A 27,451-nucleotide genomic window follows, 5' to 3' on the forward strand; every position below is an offset into this window, starting at 1 on the left:
GAAAACAACTAAATTAGGTTTAGAATCTAAAGGTTTCTTAAAAAGAGTGCTTCTTGGTTTACTAGGAAAAAAACTCAAGCTTCTTAAAACAATATTTTACTTAAACCCTTTTTATTTTCTAAAATCTCTTTAATTATGAAAATTCATTTGTTTTAAAGCCCACATATTTTTATAATTATTTAATTAAAACTATATAGCATATTATTTAATTTAGAAAAACTGGGATGTTAAAAGACTAATCCCCATTGAAAAGCCATCCTTAACAATTTTCTTTTGAAAGACATCAGCTGAGCATTTTGTTTTATCCATTTGGTTGTTCGAATTGATTTTTTATCATGATTTATAAGACAATTATTAGATGTTAATATACCGAATCATAAACCAGCCCTCGATGCACAACAAAATTATTTTAATATTAGAGAGAGAGTGCCAATTAATTTTGAAACAAAATAAAAAAAATAATTAAAATCAACATGCTAATTATAACGGGACAAACATCATTGAAAATGACTATCATTTGTAGAAAAAAAATGTCGAAAGGGAGGGAAAAATAAAACTGCCAATTATGACATTGTTCTAGGTTGAATTGATTTATTATAGTAAAGAATTACCAAATTTATACAATTATCCAAAATCCATATAGATGCTAGAGAAATGAAAAATGGCTAAAGTACTGTAGTATGCACCAATTTTCCATTCTTGCATTTTTCTTTGAGAATAAACAAATATTTGATGTTCGTTTTATGCAAACGCAGTGTTAAATTACAAAAAAAAAAAAAAAAAAGAACAAAAAGAAAAACAATCCCATGAAGCTACAGTTCTTGATAAAGGAGAATCATCCACCACAATTGAAGCCGTGACACACAGAAAGAACAATAATGAGAATCAAGGCAATTATGATAGCAAAAACTATTAGCTTGATTTTCATGTTCTGATACCACATCTTTCTCCTCAACTGGGTTCCTTGCTGCCTGAAATCTTGTGCCTATAAAACCATGCAAACTAAAAATCTTATTACAATCCTCATTGGAGTTTCAACATCAATATGCTTGATAAGTGACAAAAAAGACTTGGAAGGTGATTTAGACTTGGGCTTAACCTAACTTTGTGAGGTGAAGGTTGTCTTCACATATATACTAGTTTGCTTATATTATTAATTGATGTAATCAAGTTATAATACATAGATTAAGTTTATAAATTTTTAAAAAATTTTAAAAATTATTAAATACTTTATTTTATTAATTCAAATTGATAGATAATTATAAAAATATTTTTTACTTCGATTTGAATTTATATAATGAAGTATCATACGATTTTTAAATTTTTTTTTAAAAATTTGTCAACTTGATTTATGCATTGAGAATTTTTAATTTAATAATTGGATCAATAAATTTTATATTGAATATGAATTATTGAGTAGCTGGATCTCTCCTTATATATATATATATATATCCCAATTTTAGAATACTACTGAAATATAATAAGTCTAAATTTAAGCATCATCTCATTTTGTTAGAAAGATAATTCAAATTTTCAAATTCAAATCTCTAAGATAATATTTAGATTTTAAAATATATTTTGTAGAATTAAAATATGTTGTATTTATTTTAGAGATCTGTTTCTCCTTTTAAGATTAAAATGTTAAGTCAATAAATAAAGACTTTTGAGATGAGAAGAATTATATAAACTATAAAGGAGGTCACTATCTTAAATGAAAGAAAAGACCATATGAGGAGGGTTTACCAAACTTCACCCACAAAACTTATGTTGATGGTTTCCAAGTTGCATCTAGACAACTTGTGAGGAAAGATTTTAAAATTTAACCCACAAAACTTAAATTTTTTTTCTTCAAGATATATGTAATACATTTTGAAATATATAATAAAGATCTTTGTGGATGTAAGCGTGAAGAATCGAATTACTTTAGTAAATTATGTGATTATTTTCGATCTATCATAGTATTGTTTTAATGCGTTTCACTATGTATAAAAAAAGTTTTTTTTTTCAACAATGATTCTCATTTAATATTAATAAGCCAAATACTCTGCAACATCTGCTCCATCATTCTCCTAGTTCAATTTCCCTAACAATTTATGTGAATACAATAAAAATGATCTAACCTGATAGCGAAGATTCTCTGTTTTGTCCACTAAAACCTCAATCTTCTCTCCCCTGTCAAGAACCTGCACATAAGATATAATACAGTGATTGGCCACATTCATATGAAATTTCAGTAACCTCATTCAATTGTTTTGTGAAGAAAGAGGGAGATAAACCAATTAACTTTTCCTTTGACACCCTCAAATTTCCCCCAAAAATTAAAGACAGAGGAGTCTCGGACGTTAAAAAGAAAAATAGAAAATGCAGGAGATAATTATTAAAAAAACCACAACTTCATGGAAAACGTAGTGTTATTTCTCAAGAACTTTTTTGTCACACATTTCTCACGCACACAATTATTTAAAACAAAAGAATCCAGTATCTGGAAATTTCCTTAATTTTATATTATCAATGAATTAATTCCAATTAGTACGTTTTTCTAGGTAATTAACAATGTGAGAAGACTGTGTAAAAAAGAAGTTAACATTTTTCCATAAATATAGTGGTACTATACCTTCTCAATGTTTTCCATCATAACTTCTTTTACTTCAGAAACTTGAGCTTTCACTTTTGCAAGTTTGCTAACCTCCTCTGGATGTTCCACACAGTACTGCATATGCTCTTTCAGCTTTGGTCTAATATACAAAATGAAATTTCATACTAGTAAAGGGGAACTTTATTTTATAGGGTTTCATGGTTAATGGTAATTCACTGGTAATGTAAAACAATTATATACCTTAATCTAATTATAATTCAAAAAAATAAATAAATAAGTTTGTTGACTTTTATAATATTTATTTTAAAAATTATACAAATCAAATTTTTTTATTGATTTTTCATTTATCAAGTTCTAATAACTGATATATTTCTATAAATAATTGAAATTCAATTTTTTAATAGATATCCTTAACTGATTTTTCACTATTTGTTTTCGTCTTTTTATTAAATCACACGAATCTATTTATCCATAAGTGTAAGCATTAAATCCTATTTTATATAACAAGGTAAGCACGAGTACCCAAATTCTTTGTTAAGACTTTTAGCAACTGCTATTGTAGCCTTTCCTCCCCCATATCTTTTAGTAAAATCCTCCTTGATACGTTCAAGAAAGGCCATTGTAATCTGTCTACCAACAGACTCCACTGCCACAACACAGTAAGCTGCAAAATATAGATCATGTCAGTGAAATTAACTAAGATCAACAACAAGGAAACCTAAAATTTATTTTAATCATCGAAATATTTATGATCGAAAGCAATATCTACTTTTTTAAGGGACTGTGGATATTCATATAAATATAAATATTTTTGTGGAACATAATTTATTCCATATTTAATATTAAAATTTTAAACTCTAAACAAGTTGATTAAACTATGTCACTCATGTCAATTATATAATCTTGATCAAAGTACACTACAAAAAAATGTGTGATTTGTGGCGATTATTTTGGCAGTTTCTGGCGGTTAAAAACCGCCACCAATTGAATTACCGGCGTCGTTAATAACCGCCGGATCTACGGTCGCCAAAAACCGTTTGCAGCGTATATGTTGTAAACGCTGGTTTTGAGCGCAAGAAAATTCAATCTCTTTGTGGCGGTTTAGGACCGCCACAAAATTGGTTTCAATGTTACCTATTTTACAGTTTCTGGCGGTTTAAAAGCGCCATAAAATTCATCTAAATTTTTGTGTATTCATCATTTCTCGCGGTTTTAAACCGCCAGAAAATTACTTTTTTTTTCTTATTTACACTTTCTAGCAGTTTTAAATCGTCAAATCTCACATTTTCTGATAGTTTTAAATCATCAACTAATGCACTTCATTCTACATTATATCAATGCATTTTTATTATTTTAAAAAATAGATTTAAAATTATTTTAAAAGCACATTCATATTATAAACTGAGAAATAATAATCTATATATTTTATGTATTTATCAAATAATTGCTTAAAATTATCACTAATTATATTAATTATATAAAATTAATGATTATATTATATTGTTATTTAATTCAAGTAACTCTTAAATAATAATTTTACTTATTGAATTCTAAGACCATTTATTTTCGTAAATTCTACCTATAATTATACTATTATATAATGCCTAATTCTTTGTGATTAGCAACAACCAGGGTGCTGAAGAACTAGGCTATGAAAAATCAGCTAGTATACAAATCCATACAAGCATTAGCAGAATCAAGGTAATCTCTCCAATAATAAATGTATACTATCCGGCTGAAAAATAACTTTCATGACTTTTGTGTAAATAGGCTTGACATGTTAAAAAATGATTTAATTTTGTTAATGTTGAACTTCATGACATTTAATCTATAAATTGGTCTTTGCTTGATGACATCAACTGGAGCTCATTTATAAAGAAGCCTGTAAGCTGTTCAAAAAATCAAAACAAAAGCAAGTTTACTATCAAGCCTCACCTTCCATGCATTTTCAAGACTTTGGTCCACGTTCTCTGCATCAACTTTAAGAGCTAGTGAACTTAGTAACTCTGCTTGTTGCATCAATGCGTTTATCTTTAGGTCATCCTTTTTAAGGAATGTTCCTTGAATCTTGTCGTTTTGGACTGCAAAATCATGATAAACCAAGAGTTACATTAGAATGATAGGTGACCAATGTTATTTCAGGCTTAATATATAAGAGGTGTTTTGGCTTATTTTCTATTTTCATTTTCAGGTGAAATGTTTTCACTTATAATTTAAAGTTGTCACCCCGTTTTCATTTAGTTTCCTCTTTTCCTTATGTTGATTTCAGTTTCACCATTTCCTTCACAAAATCTTGAAAACAGGAAACAAAAAAATGTGATATTTTTATAATTACTAGTGAAAAGATATTAACTGAAAATTTAATTGGAAAATCTATAAATTCTAACAAAACAGGACAAGGGCTTTGGAAACAGAATTTCACCGGGTCTTCTGGAAAAACAGAATTTCTTTCTCCATATACCTGTGTTTGAAGTGAAAAATAAAAAATAAATAAAAAAGAAGAAACATTCCCTTTAATTATATTCTAGTACAAACAATATAGGTCATTTTTCCAGTTCAAACTAGTGCGTCAAGTCTTTGCGAGAGAAAGAGAAAGACTTTGGAAAATGGGTACTCACAAACTCAATGTTTCCTAAATGAAGCACTGCTGCTACTATTCGAAATATAGCATCCTGAGAAGAGGGATGGAAAAATTTTCTAATGAAAATAATAAAGAGAAAAAGAAAACACTCTCCAACAGGGATGTTACTGAGGGGCATCTGCTCATCAGAGCTGATCCCAACAACCTCCATAGCTCTCTTAGTAGCAATGTACTCTTTAGAATCATCCACCCCATCCAACTCAATACAATTTGATTGATTAAGGTAATGAAATTTTCTTGGATTTCCCAATTTGTACTTACCAACATCCTGTACATGGAAGAAGCTCAAATAAAAATAAATTCACATCGAAGGCTCATTATCTCAGGATAAGTTCAAGAAGATCAACCAACAAGATAAATTCAAACCCCAACTTTAGAAGCTAATATGCATGTAAGAATGTTCATGAACTTTTGTAATTATACCACGATTCTTGAAAGAGGAAAAAATCGTTACTTTCTTGGATTATTTTTAGGCCTAAATATATTATCTGAAAAAGAAGAATGATGTACCTCTTTTGGTGCAGCACAAAGCATATAAAAGCAATGGTAATTTCTCTTAGCATGAGAAACTTGACAGACACGGGAACGTTCCAGCAAATATGTTCTGACATAGTTTTAAGATTTTTTGAGGTAAGGATGTTTCCATGTTTGTGATATTCTTTTTATGGGATGGGTAGATTTCATTAGAATATCATTTACTCTTTTTACTTCAATTATTTTTTGAAAGGTTAAAGGAAGGATAATTCCTATAGTAATCCCCATATTCTTTGGAGTCATGGTGCTCATGCTTGAAATTGAACTAATTTCACAAAGCACAGTTTCTTTGTTATTAAAGGAACGAATTTGCAGCGCATGAGAGTGGGAGTGCTGGGTGCTGGCGAATTGTTTTTAAAAGATTTTTAAAATGTAGAAACATATTAATTTAATACATAATTATATATTATTTAATAGTGACAAATATATAATATCATATTCATACAACATATATATAATCAAAATTTAATATAATAACAAGTAAAAAGAATATAAAGTACTATTTAATTAAATAAGTACTTATATTGTTATATAATAGAAACTATATGTGTATGTGTGTGTTGTTAGTCTAAGGCATAACTAACAAGTTTGTGAAAAATAAGAGTCATCATCATTTTAAATTTCATACTTCTGTAAAAAAAATCCTAAGCTAACAATGCTAATTATCACACAAGCTCACAATGTACGTGAACAAGGGGGTGGAAGACAGAAAGACAGTAGAGCGAGGAAACTGGCCTTCACAGTGCACATAGAGGCCAACAAAGGAAGGTCAGAACAGAGGCTGTTCACTGAAGGGCTGACCTTAGCTGGAAAATGCTAGAAAATGTGCAGCTGGCTGGAAGTGTGACACAAGAAAGTTGTTGATGGCAATTAAGAATTTCTCATCATAAAATGGTTCTGAAATATGATGTGGAATCATAGATGTAAGCTAAAAAAATGGCTTATCAAAGAAATGACAGGAACAATATGGACTTTCTATTTCTAGTTGGCATAGAAACCATATCCTCTACATTTCAGCCACAATTTTGGCTACTACCCAAGCCTTGTTAAGTTCCCAATAGCAGGTCTCCACCACAGCCCAATAGTAGAACTATACTCTAAGTCAAACACAGGAAAAACTCGAGTTTTTCTGATTATTGACAGTGCAAATTATACATTTATCATACTATACCAAGCAAACTAACATCACCAAATCTACAAATCTAGCTAAACCAGGTACTCAAGCACTTGTCTTTAATAAGAAACTGGGATTACCATCAAAAAGAGAGCTTCTAACCTACCACAATAAGCAGTTTCCATGGTTCACACATACGTATTGAAATATAGGATCTGATTAACCAATAAGCACCCAGAATTTATAAATATCAAGCCCCCAAAAACATATCCAAAAATGGAATATCATGAATTTGTAATTGTATTAAATCTCCCAAAGAAAATTATAATTTGTCTGTTATTGCTGTTGCTATAAAATTGAATGCTGAAAGAATTTTCAATTTATGTATTCATTTATCTTTCTGACTATAGGAACACTCATGCCAATAAGTTAAATTTCCATTAAACTTGTGGTATATCCAAAACGATATTACAGAATCAAGTGTTAAATAGATAACAAAGGAACCACAGATATACCGTTTATTGCTGCCATGTCCATTTCCATGCCACCCAGAACTATCCACATTGTTTCCAATTTTGTCTCTCACAGACCGCTTAGTACCAGTCAACGGAAGAGAAGAGAAAGAAGAATCTACAGTAGATATATCCCTCTTCACAACCTAAACTCAAGTGTTAAATAGAAGATGGGAAATTGAAAATTGAACTGCATTCCTTTATTCCAAATAAATAAATTCAACAAAAAAACTTAGTATAAGCACAAAGTCATGCCGAATGTAGAACTAGATGTCAACAACAAACAAAAGCATTCTGTATCAACATACTTATCGGAAAACAAACAAAAAACTTCAAAAAAGGGTAAACATCATTTTCATTGATATCTTTCAAGAAAACCATTTGACGAAGCAAGTAGAAACAAGTCAAATCCAAAAAATAGTGATCATAATCGAAGTAGCGAAAACACACACAAAGAAGCTCCTTGTATAGAGAGCATTAACAACAATCTAGGCGAAACAAGAACGATACAGATTTCGAATTAGACGAAATTGCAAACTACCTGACCGCTACGCCCAAGAGTAATGGTAACGCGAGCCCTCGAAGGATTGGACATGTCGATAACCGAAACCCTAAATTATCAATTGAGCAAAAGCTTCCGACATGAACACACCAACAGGATCAATCAACAGCCGCAAAGAGTTACCCTAACCCTAATCACATTACCACGAGTCGAAGTAGTGATAGAGAACACCACGATGGTTAGAAGAGGAAGTTGTTTGGAGATTCAAGTGATTCAGCTTCCGATTAGAGAAAGAGGAAGAAGGGGTTGGTGGTAGAAGAGAGAGAGGCGACTTTGCTGCTTCAACGCCAAATAATAATAATAATAAATATTGTAATTAAGTTTGAGAGTAAAGAGAAGCGTCCGTTTAGATTGTATTTATTTAAATAATAATAATAAATATTGTAATTAAGTTAGTTGCATGTGGAATAGGTATTTAAATATTGTGGCGGTTTCAAACCGCTGAAAATATTGTTCTTTTGCGGCGGTTAAAATGACTGCCAGAAATATAATATTTTGTGGCGGTTTTTAGAAACCGCCAGAAAAAAACCCCACTAACTACATAATTTTTTGTAGTGGTAAATGATGAGAATGCATTAAAATCATATATATAAATTCAATGTACTACCTATTATGGTTGTGAATTGGTTGTGGTTAAGTAGTTAGTATATTTATAATAGCGGTGAAAAGATAGAAAATAACTAACACATAATTTAATTTGAAAGAACAAAAAATAAATAAGTTAAGATTCAGAATTTCGTCAAAAAAAGATGCTAATGAAGAGTTTTATAAAAAAAGATGGGACATCTTTTTTGATGAGATTTCAAGCTAGAGTAATGTAATTATTAACATTCTTTTTTCTCCTAATTTAAGATAAAAATAAAGATAAATAGAATAATATCAAACCAAACTTGAAATTTAAATATTAGTGTTGTCCTCTCTAAAATTAAAGTATGAACACAACTTAATTCTAGCAGTTTAGTCGCTGTGCATCAATAAAAACAAATTTTATTACAATTAAAATTAATAATACAATGTTAACAAAATAGTTTTGTTAAATCGTTGTTTTATCTTCTAATATTTTTATTACCGATAAGTAATAATATCAAAGTTTTGTATAACATTTACTCCCTTTATTCTTTATTATAAAAAAAAATTTGATTTTAGGCATATTAGGAAAGTTAGAGATTTCAATCATCTGTCTCATCATTATGTCTCAATTGGTGTTCCACCAATAAAAAATTGACACGTCATTTAAAATATTATATCACAATTTTTTTTAATCTTTTTTCACATTATTCTATTCATCCTTCTTTTTATCTTAGATTAGGAGAATTTCTTTTTCGTCTAAAATGCATGAATTTCATGAAAACTTTCTTCAACTTGATTTTGAGTCACTGTTGATCTTTCTGAAAATATTATCAAGAATAATTTAAGTAGATCAAATCAATTAACAAGAAAAAATTAGCTCTCTTTTTAATTGTTCATATAGAATGTATTACTTCGTTTTTTTGTCTATCAAGATGAAATTGTGGTTAATCACTCTTTTATTTGTGTCACTGAGTTTTTGTTCATTAACACATGTACTACCTATTATGGTTGTTGGTTAAGTAGTTGGTATATATTTGTAATAGTGGTGAAAAGATAAAAAATAACTAGTACACAATCTGATTTGAAAGAACAAAAAATAAATAAGTTGAGATTCAGAATCTCATAAAAAAAATCACTAGTGGAAAATTAGCATATTACGTTACCCCTTTTACGTCAGAAATACGAAAATTCGACGTAAAAAAAACGCGGTGACATTTTTGTAATTTTTGCGAACTTTTTACGTCGGACCCTACCAGGTCCGACGTAAAAAAGAACGCAAATTTGAATAAGAGAGCGCGAGGCACACCGCGCCCATTCACTCCATCACTTTTCATTTTTTTCTCTCTAAACCCTCTCCCTCTCCTTTGTTACTGAATCGTTTTTTTGTCTTTTGCAGAGGAATGAACTCTTTGTTACTCATTTGCACATTGTTGTTGCTTCTTAGGTATGAATCAAGGTTTCGTTAGCACTTTTCTACTTCGCATTGCTACTCTCGCTATCTGTTTTATTTGATTTTTTGGTTGTTCTATTTGTGTAGGTAGTGGGCGTTTTCTTTTGGATTGTTATACGAAGCTGAATGGCTTGTTCTACAAGTAGAACGGCCTGTTCTGCAAGCAGAACGGCCGCCGTTCTGCTGGCATTTTTATGTTTTTTTATATATTTTTTTCCCTACTTTTTTACGTCGGTTGTCTTAATGTCCGACGTAAATTTACGTCGGTTTTGAAGATCCGACGTAAAATTTACGTCTCCCGCTTCTACGTCGGTACGTTTTCTGACGTAAAAAGCTGAAAATGTCCAACGTAATACACCTCTTTTGTACTAGTGAATGTTAATGGAGAGTTGTATGCAAATAAGTAGTTGGTATATTTGTAATAGCAGTGAAAAGATAGAAAATAATTAGCACACAATCTAATTTGAAAGAACAAAAAACAAATAATTTGAGATTCAAAATCTCGTCAAAAAAGATATTAATGGGGAGTTGTATGCAAAAAGATGAGACATCTTTTTTGGTGAAATTCTGAGTTAGAGTAATGTAATTATTTTAAATGTAATTATTAACATTCCTTTTTTCTCCTAATTTGAGATGAAAATAAAGATAAATAGAATAATGTAAAAAAGGGATAAAATATAGGTAAATATTTTAAATGACATGTCAATTTTTTATTGGTGGGACACCAATCGAGACATAAACAGAATCCCTTTATTCCCCCTAATTTGAGATAAGAATAAGAATAAGTAAAATAATGTAAAGAGGGATACAAATATAGGTAGATATTTTAAATGACATGTTAATTTTTTATTGGTGAGATACCATTTGATACACAATGATGAGACAATAGTAATTTGAATCTAAAGAGTAGTTATCTACATCAAAATTTACTACTTTTATAATATTCTTCTTAAACCGTCATTGTTATAAATATTAAAATAAGTAGTGCAATTGAAAAATCATGCATTAAAGAAGAGATATTACAGAAAAAATATCATTAAATAAGATAAAGATAGTTAAAATTTATTTATATTCAAGAATAAAAATTATGTTTCTTTTTTCTTATAATAAAAAATAGAGGAAGCATAATTCTCTATAATTCACATGTATTCCTCTATGTAAAACTAAATACAAGGTAAAGGTGAGTCATAATAATATAAGAATAATATAGATTAAACGTTACATTTTTTTTTTATAGATTATATGTAACTTTTATAATTGTACTTCAGTCAAATAAGACTATTTTTATTTAAATATACACAATCCCTTCTTGTATTTGAATGTACATGATGCTCTAAAAAAATGAAGTGACCTTTTTATATAAAGAAAAAACTGGTATTTTAATCTTAACTATTCACAATAACATTCAAATCTAATGATAAATATTTATTTTTCTAACTTGCTCTCCCACATAAAAATGACTACAACCTCTCTATATATGTCACCCCCTCCCCCACCCCCAAAAAAAGTGGCTGTGTATAGAAAAGATTAGATATTCACACAAATTTAGCCCATGCTTCATACATGATTATTCAATAAAATATAAAGAAAGAAAGAAAAAACTTAAATCCAATAAGAAGCCAACTATGGATAAAGTCAACCACTCCAATGATCATTCTCTATCTACTACTATACTGATTTTACTGATAAGTAACAAATTAGATTTTTTATTTATTTATTATAAGTAACAAATTAATTTTTAGTTTTCATTAGAGGGAATAAAAGGAGGTTAAGAGAAGAGTGAATACTGAACTAAATCCATTATGGAGGAGGTAGTTGAAGGTGTGGGCGTCGCAGTTGTAAGTGAAGTTGTTGTTGGAAGCAGGAAGCTTGTGAAGGCACTGGAGGGCTATGGTGGTGAAGTTGCCGCTGAAGTCACTGTGCTCTGCCAATATCACCGTCCCACGCGCCACGAAGCTGTAGATCAACGATTGCTGCCCCATCCACACAGAACAAGAGATTCGTTGAGTTGACCAACAAAAGAGATAGAGAGAGAGAGAGAGGGGACGAAGTTGTCAACTTTGGGGGCTTAAATATTAAATGGACACATCAGAGGACAACCTTGGAGACTCAATGAGGATGTAATAAAATAACAGGCTGTCTAATTCTAGAGAGGGTGTTAGAGTAATTAGACTCTCTTTAGTGCTTGAATTTAGAGGTTTAGAGGATAATGTGATATTAGGTTATTTTAGATTAAAAAATTATTTAAAAAGTTTATAAAATATTAAATAAGTTTTTATATTTGATTATTTACTGTCATTGTGTTTCCTGAATGTATATAAATATTATTACTTTAATCACATAAATTTTGAATTTAAAACTAATCTAATTATCAAAATTAAAAATTTTATTGACATATTTGACAAATTTTTGTGTGTATATTTTTAATAAAAAGTTAGGAGTGTTAAGCATCACTATAAAATCAAGGCATTCCAACAAGAGTGACATCCCAAGGCCTATCAATCATCTGTAACACATCTTAAATAATATTAAAAAAATTAAATTTATAAAGGGACTAAATCAATAGCCATGATACATTAATGTTAAATCAAAAAATCTTATTTTAAGACTACAGATGATCTCTTAATTTTTAATGATGACAAACAAAAAGATTTTTCGTAAGCAAACAAAAATTAACATTCTTCGAAGATAATACAGATTTTCTGAAAGGTGAAGATAATACATATCATCTCTAAGTTGAAAGAATTTAAACGAAACACATAGTCTATTTGATTGACATTAAATGAACACTGTTATATATTATTGACATTACATTTCATTTAATGTGATATTCTTCAATAGATTAAACGAAAAGAGCTTCTTAAAGTCTCGAAGAACATTAATGAGCAAAAAGGCAAAATCTTCGTGAAAAGCCAAAATGTACAATCCCAAATACCATAGAAAAAAGACTATAAAGGACTATTCTGCTCCAGCCCCAACTGCTCTACGCTGACACTTCTATACTACACTCAAAATGGAAAGAAATGTTGATAAATAGTTGTCTCGATTAGATAAGAGAGACACATCTTTGATAAGCATTTAAAGCTCACATTAAATGCATCAACAATACTCTTCAAGATTAGTCATGAAGATAGACAAAGCAACATATGAAGAAATATGAGCATTTAAATTTAAGTGTTATTGCAATGGTCATCTCCTTCAAAGCTACTATATAAAGATCAAGTCTTCATACTATAAACAAAATATAGAGAGATGTGATAATTTTTCAGAATACATTGATACAAAGAAAAAGCGTACGTCATACATAAAAGATCAATATCCATTAAGCAACTCAAAATTGATCAAACGCCCTAAAGAACAAAGATGAAACACTACAAAGAAGATCTTCATTGTAATTTTTGTATACAATTCTTTGTAGTCTATTTGTGCTATATTTTCATAGCATCACGTCTAGAAGAGACGAAGCTATAATGTTAAGTCAGACGAAGCAATTCCCAGTGAGTTTTGAATATGACAAATATAATACAAATGTTATTACTAACCTGTGTGGTAGTGTTTCAGATAAATATAAAAACAGGCAAAACCAAAGCATGAAGCATGGTCGAACAAAACAAAGATCAATCAAACCAAGCCAAATGATAGAAGGATCATGAAATGTGCGCCAGACGATAACGAACATCAGACGAAGATATGTCAAGAACAACCTAGAGCGCAACACAAGAAATCAGACGCATGGCCTAAACAAATATCAAACAGGAGCAAAACTAGACCAAGACAAAAGTTGGCTTGGCACCAAATAAACATCAGATGAAGCTCAATGGTCAACTACACAAAGGTCAACAAAACAAATATCAATCGATGGATAACACAAGACGAAGAAATGTTCCAGACAAAATTAAAGTCATCCATCTTCACGATTGATCAGACAAAAGGAAAAGTCAAAGTCTAACTCTTAGACGGAGACTCAAATTCTAGACACAAACTAGGAATGTTGAAAAGCGTTTAAGATCCACTATTCACAATGAGGAATATCACATATCGTCCACATTTACAAGAAGTATACACGAAGTCATCAAGAATGTGATATGAAAGAAGAAAAGTAGAAGAGTGCGAATCCAAAAGTCAAAGCTGCGTATATCAGGACAAGTATGTAACGACCCACCCTAGGCCGTCACATCAATAACCAACCAAAATAAAATAATATAAAATAAAGAAAATAGAGAAAAAGCCAGCTACGCTAGAGTGTAAATATACAATAACATATAAATTGTTTCCAAAATATATAACATAATCTTTTATAACAGAGTCATCATCCTCAGTAAAGTTATACAGTAATCCAAAAAGATAATATAATTACAACGTCATGAAAACATCAAAATAAGACACCCTAGGTGTTGGTCAAGCTCTAAACCTAGCCACTTCTCAAAGCAGCTATCCAAAAGACTCCTTGCTATCCCAAAGCCTCATACCTGATCTGCTCCCCCACATAGTGAGATCATCACAGTCCACATCATGAAAATATAAGGGTTAGCACATATAAAACCAACCATAGTACATCATAATAAAATATCATTAAACAGATATTTATCTACAGTATTTATCCAGACCAACAAGTCATTTTCAAGCTAAATATAGACCAACCCAAAATATAATGTATACACGTCCATGCCAATGTATACATATTTTATGATAATAAAATAATCCATAACCAATGTATACAATCCATACCATATGTATACATATTCCACATCCAAAACAAAGTCACACCACTGTATAATCCATGATGTAACCAACACATCCAAACCAAATGTTGGCCTCAACACCATCCAAACCAAGTGTTGATACGGTGAAACATGTCATCAACCCATGTCCCACACCTAACCTCTCATGGAAAATATACAGTTGGATTACGTCGTCACGTAACCCTGGCGAGGCCACCTCAACCATCGGTATGACTCGGCCTAGACCCATACCGGTAGCAAATAGAATACTTAGAGGAGTACTTCAGAATCCACCTAACATCTAAAGTGGTTTATCATATAATATTTGGAAAAGTTCCATATTGGAATCCTCACCATGGGATTCCCAAATTCCATATTTTTCCAAAGATTATATCCTGATCTCACCAAGAGATCTCCCAATCCATACCATAACCTTACTCCTTTAAGTCCTATTTACTTTTCCAAACCACATACACATAGCATATTCCATAATTAAACATAACCATAACCATGCCAATTTGTCAATATAATAATAATATAAATAATTAAATATTTAAAAAAACCATCAATTGATCCAAATTATACTATGTGAAATGAAAATCTCCACATAAAGTAGCATATTAAAATTATACTATTCCTATCATGTTCATATGTACTAGATTAATTTTATAAGCACTACCCTTACTTGGATAAACCTGAACTGAAATTCGGGCAGAACCTCCTCCTCTCTTTTTCCTTAGATAAGAACTGAAACTCGGGCAGAATCTCCACCTCTCTCCTTAAACAAGGACCGAAACTCGGGCAGAATCTCCTCCTCTCCCTCCTCTTTTCTCTCCCCTGGCAGAACCTCCTCTACTGGATTCCTCTTTCTCTCTCCTCTTTCCTCTACTGGATTCCTCTTTCTCTCTCCTCTACTGGATTCCTCCAAGTTACCCATTTACCCCTCAAACTTTAATAAAATTGCGAAAATGCCATTAATAGAAATTACAAAAATACCCCCTTTAAAAAAATGAATATTACAAAGTACATCTACTTTTCAGGAAAAGACAACGCCTTCGCAGCTAAAATGACGGAAAAAGGACAGATGTACCTAGGTCATGATTGAAGTTAGAAATAAAAAGAAACAAATTACGCAAAGGACTTCACGTAACACAGATTTGGAAAGCAAACATTTAATGCAAGATCAAACGCATTAAATGAAAAAGATCTGTGTAGCCATGAACAAACGAATATCTGCACCAACGGGAAGCTCCGCTTCAACAGACACATTCAAATTCAAACAATGGCCAGATTTATCACAAGGCTATAAATATCAAGACCAGAAAAGAGCAAAAAGAGAGAAGAGAAGCAACAAGCAATAAGCAAAAGCAAGAGTCAAAACAAACTTACATCTCTTCTTGTTCAGATTTGAATACCTGTGTAAAACTAAGATAGTTTATCTTAGTGAGTGTAGAAACTACCCCATCCTCTCTATCAGAGTAACACACACACTCAGAATGGACACCCTTGTAAAACTAAGGTTGAATACTTTAGTGAGTGTAAAAACTATCCTATCCTCTCTGTGAAAGTTATACACACTCAAACCATTCATCTACTATAAAGCCTGAAGAGGCTATTTGAAAGAATACTTGGAGAACTAGAAGTGGTTTAAGAATACTAGCGTCAGTGAGTGAAGTTGACGAACTAGGAGTGGTTGAGAATACTAGGGGAACCAGAAATGGTTTAAGAATACTAGCGTTAGGGAGTGAAGTTGACAAACCAGAAGTGGTTGAGAATACTTATAATCCTTATTTGTGATTAGTGGAACCCTTCAGTGGAAGGAGACTGGAAGTAACTCAGGACAAGTGAACTAGTATAAAACTCTGTGCGTTATTTATTTATTTTACAATCGAAAGTTTATTTATATTGGTATATCACATTGAAAATTTTCGTCCACTACTTATTTTCTAAACGATATTCAAACGAAATTGCAGTTGTTCGACTTAAGAAACTATTTTCGAGTAGACGATAGATTTTCAGACGAAAAGAAGTCCCTTTGCGAAAACGTTTTTAAAATCCTTCGTTCACACACATTCAACCTCCCTTCTGTGTGTTTTTCGCTAACTTCATATAATTGTAACTCTTGTCAAATTTATTTGTAGGGTTGAGCCTGGAGAGGCTTGTGTAAAAGAATACTCAGTGTTAAGCTTGGAGAGGCTTGTGCAAAAGAATACTTAGTGTTGAGTGAAGTTAGACATGAAAAACACATAGAAGGGGGTTAAATATGTGTGTGTGTGTACGAAGGAATTTTGAAATCATTTTCGCAATAATAATATACTTCGTCCAATGCACTTTTGAATATCAGACAGTTAGGCAGAATTTGGTTAACACAAAGTCATTGCGTCTCGACTAGAAATAAGATAATTAAAAAGTATATAAGTGGATGATAACTCTCACTTTACAAGTTTGTTTTGTAGGGTTGAGTTAGACCTATAACTTACTATTCTAAGTTGGTATTAGATTAGTCACCATTACCAAACTAAATACTACTAAACTTGAGGGGGTGTATTGAGAAAAATCCAAATCTCACATCGACTATATATAGATAAAATAATTAATTAGGAGATAAGACATTTAAAAAAATAAGAAAATTAAAGAATATATAAGTAGAGGACAACCCTCATCTTAAATGCCACAAAAACTTATACACTTTTCCTGATCATTATAAGGGTCTTTACCAGCATGCAAAATAATTGTCAGTAAATGTTTTAGTAATACTGCATATAATGACTAATGTGGAAACGCTGGTAAAAGATTTTGCAGCAATTTTTATTGCCAATAAAAATCATATTAAGTGTCACTAAAAGTCCATTTTGTTGTGGTGATTTTTTCTGCCATGATTAATTTTTATCAGTAATTGCCTACATAAATAAATTCAACAAACTCTTTTTATATATGTATTAATTAAGCCAATTAAAATGTAATTTATTTATACACCCCCACCCTTTGAGATGCCTCCAACGTAGCGAGGAGATTAGTCACTGCTATCGGCGGTGGATACTCCAGGAACGAACCAAAAAAAAAAAATGAAGTCATACATAAACATAAGGAAACTAAGTTCGAGAAACATTATTATGTGCAAATTACTAAAAGGGCGTTTAATACATATAATATTTTTATTTTTCTAAGAATCTTAAATTGAAAATTTTGATTTTTCATATTTGGTAGTTATTTAAAAAAAAGATTTCCAAGAATATTATTTTCCATAAATTATTTTTATCTCATTTTCCTATAAAAAATAATTTTATGATAAGGGTGAGAATCCAATGTTTTCGAGTTAGGGTCTTAGGGAAAAAGTTTTATGTACATAAAAATATTATAGTACGATCTCTTTTAAGGTCTCTCTTTCTCCCTTTCTCTCTTTCCCTCTGTCTCTCTCCTTCTCATCCCCCTTCTCTACCTTTCTCTCTCCCTCCCCCTTCTTTTCTCTCTCTCTCTCTCTCCCTCCCTCCCTCCCTCCCTCCCTCCCTCCCTCCCTCTCTTTCTCTCTCTCTCTCTCTCTCTGTCTCTCTTTCTCTCTCTCTCCCCCTCCCTCTCCCCCTTTCTCTTTCTCCCTCCCTCTCCTCTCTCTCTCTCTCTCGCTCTCTCTCTCTCCTTCTATTTCTCTTTCTCCCTCTCTCTCTATCTCTTCCTCTCTCCTTCTATTTCTCTTTCTCCCCCTCTCTTTGTCACTCTCACTCTCACTTCCCTTCTCCCTCCCATATCTCTGTTTCTCTTTCTCTCTCTTTCTTATATCTCATTATTTCTTAACCTTGTCAATTTTAATAATATTATTAAAGTCTATTTTATTTCTATAGTTTAATAGTATTTGTTAATACTTTATTTATTTATTTATTTGAAATGAAATGAAATAATATATGTTTATCTTTCTTATTTGTTATGTAACATTTTTCTTTGTTTATTTCTTTTGTTGAATTTTGTATTTAAATTATTTTAACTATAAGTTTTCAACTTTTAAAAATAGTTTAATGTCATATTTGTAATAAGATTTGAGTAATGAAATTATTTTAATTAAGGATATTTTTGTAAAAAATATTATATACCCAAAAATCGGAATCAAATATGAAATTTTTTTATTTCTGGAACCCTGTATGAATATTCTTAAGAATTTTTATGAGTAATCAAATAGATTTTAATTATTCATAGGATCTCAGCATTTGTAATTCCTTAGATTCAAGATTAGTGGGTATGAAAAAACTTCTTCCTTACCAAACGCCTTCTAAATGTTGATGATTTTTTTTATTCATCTACAAATTAGTAGGAAATAATCCTAGATCACATAGTTCCTAACTAGTCTCTATATGACATAATCAACTGTAGTTATTATTTTTTCATAGGTTGAGATACACTTGGCGATTGGAACTACCAAATATTTTTTGCATCAACTTCGCTATTTTCAGTATAGCAGTAGAATTTCTGGGAATATCAAAGTAAAATTTCTGGGAATATCAAATTAGGTACATAGAGCATTAACTTCTGAAGTTGATTTCCACCAAACAAAGAAGACTTCTGAAGTTGACCGCTAATTTGCTTAAAGAACAGTTCTACCATCCATAAAATCATAGAATATTTTACTTAGATACTTTCTCTTCATAGTTCCAGCACCACAACTGCAAATCCAACGCAAATGTGATAAAGTAAGGGTTAGTCAAGTATTTAGTTGATGGCATAGGTACTAGGACAACAAGAAGAGAAGTATCTAAAATATAAAGAGAGAGAGAAAGGAATACAAGAAAGCTTACATTCAGAATCTGTGGTGATCCAGTTTTCTTTCCTACAAGGGATGCAACCACTCTCTTTATAAGGGATGTAAATCTGTGAATGCGAAATATTGGTTTCAACATTTTCAGACCAAGTAGCTACTGGGTGGACAGAAGAAGTTTCCACATCCCACGTGAAACTGATCTTGGGTGATTCACTGCTAAGTTGATCATCATCTGGAATTGCTTCTATGTTTCCTTGTCTTCTAAATTGTAAAACCTGTAAGAAATTTGATGATGCCAACAATTAATTAAGATTTTTTGGAGTGAATTCACCTGAGAAATTACATAGCTGATGATTACATGTTAGAAAAGACACAAACGTTTAGCTGATACAACACTTCCAACAAAAATTACAGTCTGTATAACTTTTAAGTTAACTATTATAAAAATTAATAAATTTATAATTTATGTGAATTATGATTAGATGTTTAGAATAGCATTGTATTACCATTAAAATCATTCTTTTTTTTTAGTTACGTGTCACTAAAGGGGTTCAAAAGATTTACCTTTTGTTCATAGAAATTTTCTCTTTTCTCTGATTTTGTTGCAGCAACCCTTCTAAGCAGCTCTTTCATTCTTGAAATAGGCTTCTTTCTATCACCTTTAGTTCGATCCTTTGTTTCAGCGGTGACACGTTGGTTATTTATTTTAGTTGTTTTGGAAAATGACGCTTCAGTTATGGGGAAAACCTTTTTTCCTACATGGGCAGCAAAATCTGCCCTTTCAGTAATTCCTACTCCTCCGGATAATTCTTCTCTCTTCATATTCACTGAGTGAATAAAATGCCTTCTTCTATTCAAGTATCCTTTTCTGTTTAAGTTGAGGGTTCTGAAAAAACAAGCCTTTGGAATGTCTTTTCCACATATAAAAATAAACATCTTCAAGTTCTTGCTGCCAAGCTTCCTCCCTTCGATTCTCTTTGTTCTTCGATACGCCCTATGATGCCTCAGTGTAACTAGATCTTTTCCTTTACCTTTTTCATCTGAAATAACGTCATAAAAGGATAATGAGTGTTTACACTCATATAAATGGGTAGTGAGTCATGTGATAGAAAATGAGGGGTGATACAAGCGTATAAAATCAGTACCAAATGATAATTGTTCATTTTGTATATTAAATAATGTTTACAAGTTACATTTTTTTTCTTTCTTTTATGGACGTGGTTAAAACCTGTTAATCAAATACTAATTTGCATCGATGCAAAAATACATGTTAAGATCTATGTGATGCTAAATCATGAATAATTAAGAGTTGTAAGAATTGTGACCTCTGATTGCGTTCTGGTTAGTGGGAGAACTATTGTTGCTCCTCCCTATTTCATGATCATTTGACCCTTTAGAGACCCATTGAAGTATCTGTTACAGTACATATAAATAATGCATGCATGCTTCAGATTCATTCCACCATCATATATATATATATATATCAATAAACAACAAAGCATACCTGCATTGCTACGGGCATAATATTATAATTTTTGAGTGAGGGTCTTGTCTATGACGGTGTTGAGAGATAAACTCGTTTTGCAGATCTTGTCAGAATGCCTAAGTTCCTGTCTAGTCTTTGAAGCCTTGGATGAGACAAAAGTTAAATTGCTATGATTTTAAGGAATATGGTGAGACAAAGCAGGTGAGTGAGGATTGTTTGCTTGATGATTTTGAGTAACACATGGAGCTTATATATATAGCACGATCGAGGGGTGTGGGTTAATGCAAAGAGTACTTGATATAATAATTATGATGTTCCTGCTTATGACGCGTGGTTCATAGCTATGCATACACTTGTATGTAGGTGACGTGATTACAACCACAAACAATATAGGCCGTCAATTGAAGACGTGGAAATCATATTTGTATTTTTCCTAAAATTTATATTTATATCTATTTCAAGGGTACATAATTTTATAATTTTGAATAGTCTTGCTATTCTTATTAGGTAGGCATTAAGATTTGGTACCTCAATATATTAAGGGTAAAGTAATAATCTAATCGTGATCTAAGGAAATTAATTAGTGACTAGAATTTTTCTTATCACATGCGATTTTTCTACGAGTTTTATGAAAAATTTGTAGGAAACGTTGTTCCTGCAAATTTTTCTATGAAATTTTATTTGCAGGTAATACCTTCGTGGATAATATATTTTTGACAATTTTAAAATTTGCAAGAAATTTTCCTGCGAAATTTCTTGCAAAATAAAAAAAAATTGCAGGAAAGTTTCCTGCAAAATAAAATTCGTCGGTAAATTCGCAAGAAAGTTTCCTACAAATTTTTTCGCAAGAAATTCTGTAGGAATATTTTTTACGAAAAAAATTAAAGAAATTACTATAAATCATTCAAAGTATTTGTTTCCATGCCTCCAACATGCGATATATAATCTTTTAAATTCTAAGATTGTAGATTATAAGCCTAACATTCAACCATACAAATCAACTTATAAGGTAAGTGTTGTCCCAACTTATATACTCTTTTTCAATCGATGTGGGACTTGAAGTGTTTTTAAAATATTAAGAAATATCTGTAAATTATTTTTCGCAAATAAATTCGCAAAAAATTTCTGCGAATATTTTTTTGCAAGAAAATTCACAGGAAAATGACACTTTTCTAGTAGTGTAATATTCTAATATATTTTATAATTAAGTAAAGAAAATATATTTTATGATTTGTTATGTATATACGTAATACTTAATAGTTGATTATTATTAAGAAAGATGGGTATGTATCAAATTTAAGTTCTCTATTTTCCTCAAACTCTACCCACTTAGGTGAAAAAAAAAGGCTTTGATTTTCGGATAAAGGGTTTGACTCCGCTGATAAATTGAGGAAACATCGATCTAGTTCCTATTTATTTATCATATTAATTGTTAATATTTCAATGTATAGTTATTATTATACTTTATAAATCTTTTAAAGTGTAATTTTAAAAAAGTCAAATTCCTAAATAAAAATCATATTACACAATTGAAAATGGACCCATTAAATAGAAAGATTAAGTTAAATTATATTTTTGGTTTCATCATTCACAATTATTTTAGTTGTCCTAATTTTTGATTTTGCATTTTTACTTTAACCTTATAAAATCTATAATTATTTTTTATGATTAAATGTTATTCACTTTATCAATTATAATGAAATTAATGATCTGATATTAAGCGGATATGATAATTAATATTTAAAATTAAAAGTATAATTTAGTCTAAATATTATTAAATAATTATCATAAGATATGTTAAACAATGCTACAGGTATAGTAATTAAAAGATAGATATTCAACAAGAAGATCAAAATTATAGATTTATTTTTTATAAAATTAAGAGATACAATTTGGAAAATTAAATTTAGGAGACTAAAATTACGAATTAGATACTATAGGGACTAATGCTCTATTTGGAGGTGAGGAATGAGAATAAGTCATATCAAACTAGACTTTAAATAAATAGGTTGGGCTAATTTTATAAAATTTAAATTTAAATCTAACTTATTATTTATTATTGTAACGACTCGCCGTAGCCGTCACACTACGAAACAACCCTACATACTACTGGAATATATATACTAAAATAGTATAATAAAATATTTACAACACAATGTTGCTAATCAAGCAACCAACAACAACTAGTTATATATAACAAAATATGTTACTATAAGGTAGCCTACAAAAAAAATATCCATCTCCAGGCACCTCCTGTGGCCTCTAGCAGCTATCTCCCAGCCTATCCCTGCCCTGCTTCCATACAACATATGATCATCGCAGTCCAAACCACATGGAAACATGCAAGGGTAAGCTAGAGATAATAAATAACTCATAAATATCAAATATGAAACACAACAACTATATAATCATCTTCACATCCGACACAAAAGATAAACAACACATATACTCACTACAAAAAAATCAAGTTTTAGCGACCACCAAAATCGGTCGCTATTTAGGTAAATTCAGTCGCTATTTCATTCAGCGACTGAAATAGCGACCGAAAAAATCCGTCGCTAAAACCCTGGTCGCTATTTTTTTCCGTCGCAATTTAGCGACCGAAAAATCAGTCGCTAGCCAATAAAAATCCGTCGCTAAAATTTTGGTCTCCTAACTTCTGAGACCAATTTTGCGACCGAATTTTTTGGTAGCAATTTCCGTCGCTAATTTTTATATTTATTTAATAAAAACATTTTATAAATCAGTCGCTAAATCGGTCGCTAAAAAACTAAAATAGGTACGAATAAAATCGGTCGCTATTTCGGTCGCTAAAAAAACTAAAATAGATACGAATAAAATCGGTCGCTATTTCGGTCGCTAAAAATCTAAAATAAATTCGAATAAAATCGGTCGCTATTTCGGTCGCTAAAAATTTGAAAACCAATTATTTTGGTCACTATTTCCGTCGCTAATAACTTGAATTAGCTACAAATAATTTCGGTCGCTAATTCAGTCACTAAAATATACCAATATTTTTAAATTCTTTTTTAATTATAAATTTATACCTGTTAACGAATATGACACTACTACAAGAAGCATATTTTACATCGGTTCTTTAAAGTCATTTACATTGGTTCTAAAACTGATGTAGAATAGAGCGACGTAAAAAGTGTATATATTTTTACATCGGTTCTGGAAAACCGATGTAGATTGCATTTTTTTTATAAAAAAAATATGCTTGTTTTTGGATTTTTTTTTTGTATATATAATGGACAAATATTGTCAATCAAAATAAAATGCGCCATCAAATTACAAGCTTTATTTTCTTATAGTTTTAACATTCAGGGCCAAACATTCAAGGGGAAAAAAGGTTTACTAGCAACCTCTCAAGTTTCAATAACAATACAAAATAAGATGTAGCCATATATAGGAAAAAAATATCATTGTGGAACCCTACATCACCGTACTGCATCACGTGAGAGCCATAATATGCACCTCCATATAAAGTGTTATCTGTAACCCAAAAACATAGTAGTAAAGGTATCAATCACACAACTCTTAACACATACCAATGTTTGTCCATAAAATTAGACCAAGAATTTAACAAAAACAACAACAAAAATAAATCTCACTTATAACTAAGAAATCAAGGAATTGAATTATATTCTTCAATTTATATCCTCAAGAAAGCATAACAATGAAATTAAGGGTGAAATTCAAGATGCAAGAGGGCACATATTCTATGCTCTGCTGGTTTTTTTGCTTAACTTGAGAACTCATGTGACATTCTTACAAGTTGCTCTGTACCTGTTCATGATGGCAGTGCAAGGGTAAATAATTAGTAAAAGGAATTTATTTATACCCACCTGTTCACATCAACAAAAACATTGCTAAACAAAATTTTTAATTTATTATTAATGGATTATTAACTAAATGAAAAATGAAGAAAGGTAGTCAAAAATAATTTCATTGATATGGCTGTATATTATGGTTTAGGTGTTTCTGAAATTTTTTAAAAAACAAAAGAGTTGGATAAAGGTGACTTAACAATAAAATGAAAACAAAAGTTATTTCACCTTTTCTTGTAAGTTATTTTCTTTCCGTGGAAAGTTTTTAATGGTTACAAACTGATGGCTACCACCTGCAAGGATAGGTTTATATTAATAATTAATTATATAAAATAAAATTAACCATTTTTACAAGTTTTTACTTGTGGAGTACTTAAACCAAAACAACCAGTAAACAAAAGCTATAGTGTTATACTATACTTTACTAATTATTGGCAAAAAAAAGGCTCACAACTAAGGTAAAAAAGAATAAAAAAGGACAAATGTGTGTTTTGTGGATTACCTTTTCAAGCTCATTAATTTTAGAAATTGAAATTAACGATTCAGCTATAAAAAGAAAATCCGATTTATATTTAAAACAAAAGGTTTTAAGTGCAAAACTTTATATTGGTTTCCAAAACTTTATCATCAACAATTGCTGACACCTAGTAAAATAATATATAATAATCAGTCAAAGCAACCAAATTCATAAAAGTGCATATTTATAATCAAAATTGAAGCAAAAGTACCTTCTGCATTTTGTCAGCTTCATCTTCCTTTACAGTAGCCACGGACTGCGGTTTTATATTGGTTTCCAGAACTTTATCAACATTTGCCGATGTATAGTAAAAAGTATATGATCAGTCAAAGGAACCAAATTTAAAAGTACATATTTTTCATCAAAATTGAAGCAAAAGTACCTTAAGCATTTTGTCTGCATTGCCTTCCTCTGTTTTGGTAGTTATGCTCTATGGTTGTGTATTGGTTTCCTGAGTATTATTATAAACACTAGCTAACATCTGGTAAAAAAACATAATAGATAACAAATTGGATCTATAAATTATGATGAATACAAGAAACTTTATTCAAAAATCAAAGCTGAGGCCTCAGAATGATATCAAGTGTCGCATAATATAAAGTTTGAAAGCCAAACAAAAAAGTGAGACATGATGTTAGCACAAATACCTTGCTTTAAAGTTGTAATATACACATTTCTAAGGCAGACTGAAGTTCAGAATTCAACCTATCTGCATCATTTCCAATGCTGGATGCTTCAGTTAAATTTTGGAGGCATCTCCTTAAATGCTTAATGAGGTCAGATATTGCACCAACGATTGCAACTGAAGTATGCTGCTTCACATTTTGTGCAAGCTGCGTGGTGGTGTTAATAATATCAATCTGACGGATAGGCTGCTTGGCAACATTCTTGTGATCCAAGTGCTTGACCAAAATGGATAGTAGAAGATGGGAGTTATCTCCTGGTGTTCAAAAAGTGATAATCAATTAATTATATAGAAAATTAGATAAAACTGCATACTTAAAGAAAATTTATAATAGTGAATTTTTTACAAGGCTACCTGATTCTGCTAGAAGGGATTGCAAATAAATCAAAACACAAGAAGCAACTCCCTTTTCAGAAGACCAGTGGTTATCAATATCAAAATTATGAAAAGTGGTTCAAGGACATGCCACACAGTTGAAGCTTCCTTTGCCAATTTGGCCATATTATACAAGCAAACCTTTGACCAATAAGTAGGATCTTTAGCAGTATCCCTGTAGAAGTAGTGAACCACTTTTCATAATAAGCAAACCTTTGACCAATAAGCAAATCTTTCATCCTTCTCAGCCTCTGCACACACACACCCATCAAAAAAGAAACAAAACCCACGATTCCAAATCCAAGAAAGATCAAAACTTTTTCAAGAACCGTCCATACCAGGGAGTCGGGTGCAGTATTTTCTTCGCAGTTGATACAAGGCAGAGGCAAGGGAGAGAGGTCGGACACGCTCCTCCGGAAGGTGGGCGGGAGGGGCGGGAGGGCGGAGGGTCTGGGCGGGCAGCAGGGGTCGGAGACGCAGCGGCGGAGGACAGGGGAGGAACGGCCCTTGGTGAGGAGGGAGTGGAGGTTGAGGGGGACGTGGACGGCGGAGAAGCCGTGGAGGGAGAGGTCCTCGTGGTCGCAGAAGAGCTTCTTGGCGCTGGGCTGGGCGGAGGAAGAGGGGGAGCGGCGCTTGATGGGGGCGACGGCGAAACAGGGCGACGGCGGAACAGGGCGCTTGATTGTCCTCGGATTTAGCGGCCTCCGCGGAAGCATCCTTCTCCGGAATCTTGGAGGCCGGTGGCGATTTGGCTTCGTGGAGCGGAAGCTTGGAGTCTTCTAGGATTTCGGTGGCCATGGATGGGGGAGGGGGGACCAGAGAATTGGGAACCCTAGCGGTGAGAAAAACCCTAGAATTGGAGGGAAAAGGAATACTAGCTCACTCACTCACTCTTTCCCCCTTCTTTTTTGCTTTTCTCCGGGCAAAACTACTTACTACTAACCTAAAAAATAACAAAATGGAAATTAATTAATTATAATAAATTAAAATATTATAAAAATTATAATTCAAATCAAAAGAAATCAAAAGTATTAAATACATTAAAATATTATAATTAAAAGAAATCTAGTATTAAATCAAAAGAGTATAAAAATCATAACTAAAATTATAATAA

The 27,451-nt window shown here is 31.4% G+C and overlaps 2 protein-coding genes and 1 long non-coding RNA gene across 11 annotated transcripts; all 3 read right to left on the minus strand.

Annotated features, from left to right (window-relative positions):
• Window positions 1–679: 679 nt before the first annotated feature.
• Window positions 680–12,071, minus strand: LOC109788155 (vesicle-associated membrane protein 722). 6 transcript variants are annotated; one of them, XM_083070969.1, is made up of 7 exons: window positions 11,772–12,071; window positions 7,401–7,515; window positions 4,532–4,677; window positions 3,119–3,260; window positions 2,615–2,735; window positions 2,121–2,183; window positions 680–985 (listed from the first exon to the last, which is right to left on the minus strand). In XM_083070969.1, exons 3-7 carry the CDS (start codon window positions 4,536–4,538, stop codon window positions 836–838), a joined length of 483 nt encoding a protein of 160 aa, XP_082927095.1. In that variant the 5' UTR covers window positions 4,539–4,677; window positions 7,401–7,515; window positions 11,772–12,071; the 3' UTR covers window positions 680–835. The 6 variants fall into 6 exon arrangements, with proteins under 6 accessions (XP_082927095.1, XP_082927093.1, XP_082927092.1 ...); XM_083070967.1 differs by having other exon boundaries at window positions 7,401–7,543; XM_083070966.1 differs by having other exon boundaries at window positions 7,401–8,235.
• A 2,153-nt stretch (window positions 12,072–14,224) lies between these two features.
• On the minus strand, window positions 14,225–21,169 carry LOC109788154 (uncharacterized). 3 transcript variants are annotated; one of them, XR_014432484.1, is made up of 6 exons: window positions 20,949–21,169; window positions 20,770–20,857; window positions 20,009–20,484; window positions 19,482–19,719; window positions 15,386–17,739; window positions 14,225–14,453 (listed from the first exon to the last, which is right to left on the minus strand). XR_014432484.1 is itself a non-coding variant. In XM_020346820.3 (5 exons), the coding sequence occupies exons 1-5, from the start codon at window positions 20,964–20,966 to the stop codon at window positions 14,443–14,445; spliced, it is 831 nt and encodes a 276-aa protein (XP_020202409.1). In that variant the 5' UTR covers window positions 20,967–21,168; the 3' UTR covers window positions 14,225–14,442. The 3 variants fall into 3 exon arrangements, 2 of the variants coding, with proteins under 2 accessions (XP_020202409.1, XP_029125023.1); XM_020346820.3 differs by lacking the exon at window positions 15,386–17,739 and having other exon boundaries at window positions 20,949–21,168; XM_029269190.2 differs by lacking the exons at window positions 14,225–14,453; window positions 15,386–17,739 and adding an exon at window positions 18,800–19,349.
• Window positions 21,170–24,226: 3,057 nt separating this feature from the next.
• On the minus strand, window positions 24,227–26,435 carry LOC145956569 (uncharacterized). 2 transcript variants are annotated; one of them, XR_014432815.1, is made up of 6 exons: window positions 26,317–26,435; window positions 25,925–26,217; window positions 25,660–25,758; window positions 25,489–25,559; window positions 24,989–25,053; window positions 24,240–24,425 (listed from the first exon to the last, which is right to left on the minus strand). It is a non-coding gene; the product is annotated as an uncharacterized LOC145956569 (long non-coding RNA). The 2 variants fall into 2 exon arrangements; XR_014432814.1 differs by having other exon boundaries at window positions 24,227–24,425; window positions 25,660–26,217.
• Window positions 26,436–27,451: the final 1,016 nt, after the last annotated feature.

The sequence above is a fragment of the Cajanus cajan genome, chromosome 3 (assembly GCF_000230855.2).
Source record: "Cajanus cajan strain Asha chromosome 3, NIPB_CcT2T_4, whole genome shotgun sequence".
NCBI classification, from domain to species: Eukaryota; Viridiplantae; Streptophyta; class Magnoliopsida; order Fabales; family Fabaceae; genus Cajanus; species Cajanus cajan.